The sequence below is a fragment of the Sinocyclocheilus anshuiensis genome, unplaced genomic scaffold (genome assembly GCF_001515605.1).
Source record: "Sinocyclocheilus anshuiensis isolate Anshui unplaced genomic scaffold, SAMN03320099.WGS_v1.1 scaffold51, whole genome shotgun sequence".
Taxonomy (NCBI): domain Eukaryota; kingdom Metazoa; phylum Chordata; class Actinopteri; order Cypriniformes; family Cyprinidae; genus Sinocyclocheilus; species Sinocyclocheilus anshuiensis.
In genome coordinates, this window is record NW_015548296.1 from 5,049,101 (window position 1) to 5,054,251 (window position 5,151).

Genomic DNA, 5,151 nt, shown 5'->3' on the forward strand with positions numbered 1-5,151 from the left:
GGGGGGGGGGGGGGAGATAAACCAAATGAAAATTTGTGAGCAAAATGTTTATTGGAGCATAAAACATACCACAGTGGACAGTGAAATGCTGCCACAAATCTGACCCAAGCTTCAATAAACTGGTCAAAAGAAATCAAAGGTTTGCTTTAATATAAAAAAAACAAAAAAAACAAACCAGTACTTTAAAATACTGAAAAATAAGTGCATTCCCTGTAAAACTTGTAACTTAAAAAAAAAGAAAAAAAAAAATCGGAAAAAATCTTATTGGAAACAGACAAGTTATGAAAACAAACAGCCTCTTTCTTCATGTATCACAAACACCGAAGAGAAAGACACTGGCTCACTGTGTTGAGACGTACCTGCCATCTTGTCTCTTATGAGTTTGGCCGACTCCACCTCGCCAATGCTGCTGAAGAGACTCCGAAGCTCCTCCTGACTCATGTTCTGGGGCAGGTAGTTGATGATCAGGTTGGTTTTCGCATCACTTGGCTCATCGCCCATTTGGTCCTCGTAACCATTCGGCATGTCGTATACTTCCTGCTTGAGAAAAGATTATGCACTGTGACCAAACCAAGAAGACTTACACTGGCAGACTAAAACCTAAAAAAAAAAAAAAGGAAAGAGCATGACCAACAACATCTGACATTAGTCTACACACAAAAATAATGGCCAATTTTACCTTTACTGAGCTGCCACTCTTGTGGCAAGTAGCATGACCAACAACATCTGACATTAGTCTACACACAAAAATAATGGCCAATTTTACCTTTACTGAGCTGCCACTCTTGTGTGAGTCTCTGTCATTACCCTGGTTCTGAACCTCACAAACCTGCAGCAACAAATCAGTTGCAACATGATATAAATATATACCTAATAACACCATGCAATATATAGCTATTTGTACTTTTGTTTAGGTGCTAACTGTAATTCCTGGCCTTTATACTTGTACTATGCAAAAAATATAGCAACAATTGTTGAAACTAATAATCAAATAATGAAATGTGATTTTTTTTTTTTTTTTGTACAGAAACCAAAAAGTAAATTTTCATTTGGCTGTAAACCAATAAAGCGGTGTTAGTTAAATTTGGGCAATTAAACTTCCTCACTAACAAGCCACCTTTTGATATTTTAGCTGAACGTGTTTTTCTACTTTTTAGTTTTGGTCATGGTGAAGTGCATCTACACAGCTAACGTTTGGCTGTACATTATTCACTTTATGTGGATAAAATACATGCTAAAACTGTCCCAATACACCAGAGAAGCACTAATAAAATACCAGTTTCAGTCAATAACTTCAGCCCTCCAAATCTATTTCGGCCATAACCAACTTTTTTTTTGTTTGTTTTTTTGCAGTTGCAGTAGGGGTGTGCGATATTAACAAAAAATAATATCTCAATATTTTCTGGGATTTTATCGATAACGATAATTAGACGATATTTTGCTGAGTGTGTAATTGTGCTGGTACCTTAAGGACTGCCATGGACAGCTGACTTGACATTCTTCATATTCTGTGCAATGGTCAGTTCACACTGATAGAAATCAATATTTTCCAATAAGTTTTAACTGATTTTTACATTTTATGGGCATTTTGACCTTTATAAAGCCTTTTATTTCTAAAAGTGTCCATTATCTTTTGAATACTGATATTTGAAATTATTTAAATAATAAAAGATACTCTGAATGTGAAATTAAAACCGCCAGTAGGTGGCAGCAAGTCACTGTTAATAAGTGAGTCAATGCGATTGAACCGAATCATTAAACGATTAATTCATTCAGGAACAAAACTGCGTCATGTTGCTCAGAGACGCAAAACAGCCCTGTGGTTGTGTTTGGAATTATTTTTTGTTGTCAAAATAGCGCAAAAACAGGAAATATGGTTTCTAAAGCGTAAGTCTCTTAATTAACTTCTTGTTTATTGATTTTATCGATAACGATAATTAGACGATATTTTGCTGAGTGTGTAATTGTGCTGGTACCTTAAGGACTGCCATGGACAGCTGACTTGACATTCTTCATATTCTGTGCAATGGTCAGTTCACACTGATAGAAATCAATATTTTCCAATAAGTTTTAACAGATTTTTACATTTTATGGGCATTTTGACCTTTATAAAGCCTTTTTTTTTTCTAAAAGTGTGCATCATCTTTTGAGTCAAATTCTTACATTTAATCAGTCAATTAGATAAACGATTAATTCATTCAGGAACAAAACTGCGTCATGTTGCTCAGAGACGCAAAACAGCCCTGTGGTTGTGTTTGGAATTATTTTTTGTTGTCAAAATAGCGCAAAAACAGGAAATATGGTTTCTAAAGCGTAAGTCTCTTAATTAACTTCTTGTTTATTGAACTGTTGTAAAAAAAATCAATATCACATTTGTAATCATTGTCATTGTTGGAGAAAAAAAACGGCACTCTTCGTGTGAAATTGATTAACTAGGCTATTTGAAGTGGTATAAATATATACATTTTCTGCCCCCATGTCTTGAATTTGTGATCATTCTAAATGTGTTGTAATAGACTGCACTCTAAATGCGTGCGCGCTCTAGTCTAGACTTCATGTATGTGTGCACTCTGTAGGGGTGTTTTGAAAGTTTTTTGCAAAATATTCAATGTCAAATCGCACATCGTTAAAACAACAATTACGATATTATCGCAAACGATATATATCGCACACCCCTAAGTTGCAGACGATTATTTTCTCTTACTAAAATGTCTGTGCATAACCACTTGAAACCAGTCTCTGAAATTCTTCCCAATTGTCAATAAAATAAGTGCATAAACAAAAACAACGGTAGCTCAATAGGCAACATATATACCTTAACATATTGAATTGTTATAAGGTAACTCACCATTTCACTGTAGAAATTAATGTAAAAGTAGATTGTAAATACTTACTTTTAAATACCTTATGTGTCCTCTTCTGACGGCCATGTAGACACCTTACAGCTTCAAAATCTTAGTCTGAAAAAGAAAAGAAGAAATTGTAAACAGCCTTGCAGTAGATACACATTTTCTATTAGAGAGCCAAGACAAAACCCTGCATCGTTACGAACCGTACCGTTACATCCATCGGTTTAGACCATTTCATTTTTTTACATTGTTTGCACTAGTGTAGGGACAAAAATCACTTTAGTCTACCACTTACAATGGAATAAACGTTTAGTCGTCGACTTATTTCATCTACAACCAAAAACACACGCAAAACAATTAAGAGTAGCTAAATGTATGCTAGGCTAGGCTAACCACACTAAGCTAGGCTGCACGAATAGCGCGAACGGTTACAAATAAATAAATATTAACAACATCGCAATAGTATCATTACCCACACATAGAGTGGTTACATTATTACCTAAACTCATTTAGCAAATTATAATGATACTTTCAACGCTTTAGGCCGCTCTTTTGAGGCCTGTTCGCCAGTATCGAAGCTACCGGTGCGTGCTCGTAAACGTTTGAGAGCGTGTGCAGTCCGCACATTTAAAAAAAAAATAATCACATATTATAAAAAGAATGACATAATTTTCAAGCACAAATAATATATATTTATACCTCCGTTTCCTTTGTCCTCGACCGTCGTTGTAGTAGAGCGAGTCACAAATCGTGAAGAGAACAAAGCAGAGATCTCGAGATCTGCTCTACCTACTTCGCACGCGCGATCTCAACCCAAGAAGGGGGTACCTCGCTCGGGTGTCTCGCGCCAAAGCGGAAGTGAAGCCACGCCCCCTCCCGTATGGAGGAAGAGATGCTGCGGAATCACACCCCATGAACTTTTTGAAGCACTGCCATGTTATATATATATATATATATATATATATATATATGTGTGTCACAAGTTTTGGTCATAAAAAATAGTATAATTTATAGAATAAAATAGTTTAATTTTAAATTAGTATAATATATATATGATACTAATGTAAAATTAAACTATTTTATTCTATACATTTTATAATATAAAATTATACTATTTTTTATGACCAAAACTTGTGACACTCAGAAGTAACATCAGTTGAACTATTATTATAGCATGTCAGGAAAAAGTAAATAATGTGCATTGTTGTTTTCTTTTTCTTTTTTCTTACACTGGCTTATAGATTCAGTGTCTTTACTTTTTTTTATGCTGCCAATTAGAGAAATAATATTAAAAACATTCTGGTCAATACATAGCCTTTCTTAGACTTAAGCAGAAAACCAACAGAAAATTTCGCTATGCGGCTTCAAAAATTGATCGATGTGTACTATAGCAAAACTTGTCGCTTTCAGCATGAGCTACCAAAAAGCATATAAACTCACTTCAAAAAGTAGAAAGCATCTGATAGCACAATTTATTCATCTTGGAAACATGGAAACTTCTGCTCAAACATAAATAGCATCTACACCGGCTTGCAATTGAACAGAATTCTGTGATTTAGCTTAACTGCAAAATAGTAATATTATTCATACATAACCATAATGTTCCAGTGATGTCTAATTAGGCTACTGTTTATGTCAGCAGTATGTACAAAGCATTCTTGTTTGGCAAAGATCGAAATCAAATAGAATGACAGAAGCAACTATATTATATACCGAAACATTTCACAATGCTGTTACATGTTCATAGAGGCAGATGAATTTAGCCTACATAAAGTTCACAAAAAACAGCCCTTCGACATTCAACACTGAAAAAATATTCTTCCATGCCTTCTATCCTAAGAGTAGATCTCTACAGAATTTCCTATTTGAGAAGCTGGAAGCCCCTGTACAGTAGAAGAGGTAGACAGTGTGGCTGAAGCGTACTAGCTGTATTAATTCCACCTCATAGAGAAGATTTCTTATAGTACAGTGGCAGTTTAGGTGCGATTTTCAGCAAAACCTTCCCAGGTCTTGAAGAGAGAAGAAGGGGGTGGTAACCCTGAATGACATCAATTCGATTTGATGGGCGATAAACCGCCAAAGATGAGCCGGGAAAAACATCCGTGACTGTGGCATTATGTCACATCTTAGAGCTTTTACAAACCATCGGAGCATTTTTTTGTAATGTGCTAATACAAAAAGTCTGAATTAAAACAGGGGAAAGACATATAAAGATACATTTTATATATATATTTATCTATCTATCTATCTATCTATCTATCTATCTATCATCTGACTATTTCTATCTATCTATCTATCTATC

General features: G+C 34.9%; 1 protein-coding gene across 4 annotated transcripts in view; it reads right to left on the minus strand.

Moving 5' to 3' along the window:
- The window catches only part of LOC107656079 (ELAV-like protein 1), a 9,529-nt gene extending 5,811 nt beyond the window's left edge, over nt 1-3,718 (minus strand). The window contains exons 1-4 of one of the 4 annotated variants that reach the window (XM_016443763.1): nt 3,549-3,718; nt 2,895-2,960; nt 767-829; nt 360-540 (exon numbers count right to left, since the gene is read on the minus strand). In XM_016443763.1, the coding sequence (XP_016299249.1) occupies nt 360-540; nt 767-829; nt 2,895-2,930 (280 nt within the window). In that variant the 5' untranslated portion in view covers nt 2,931-2,960; nt 3,549-3,718. The remainder of the gene's footprint in view (nt 1-359; nt 541-766; nt 830-2,894; nt 2,961-3,548) is intronic. The other 3 variants (XM_016443764.1, XM_016443766.1, XM_016443765.1) reach the window with 3 other exon arrangements.
- Nucleotides 3,719-5,151: the final 1,433 nt, after the last annotated feature.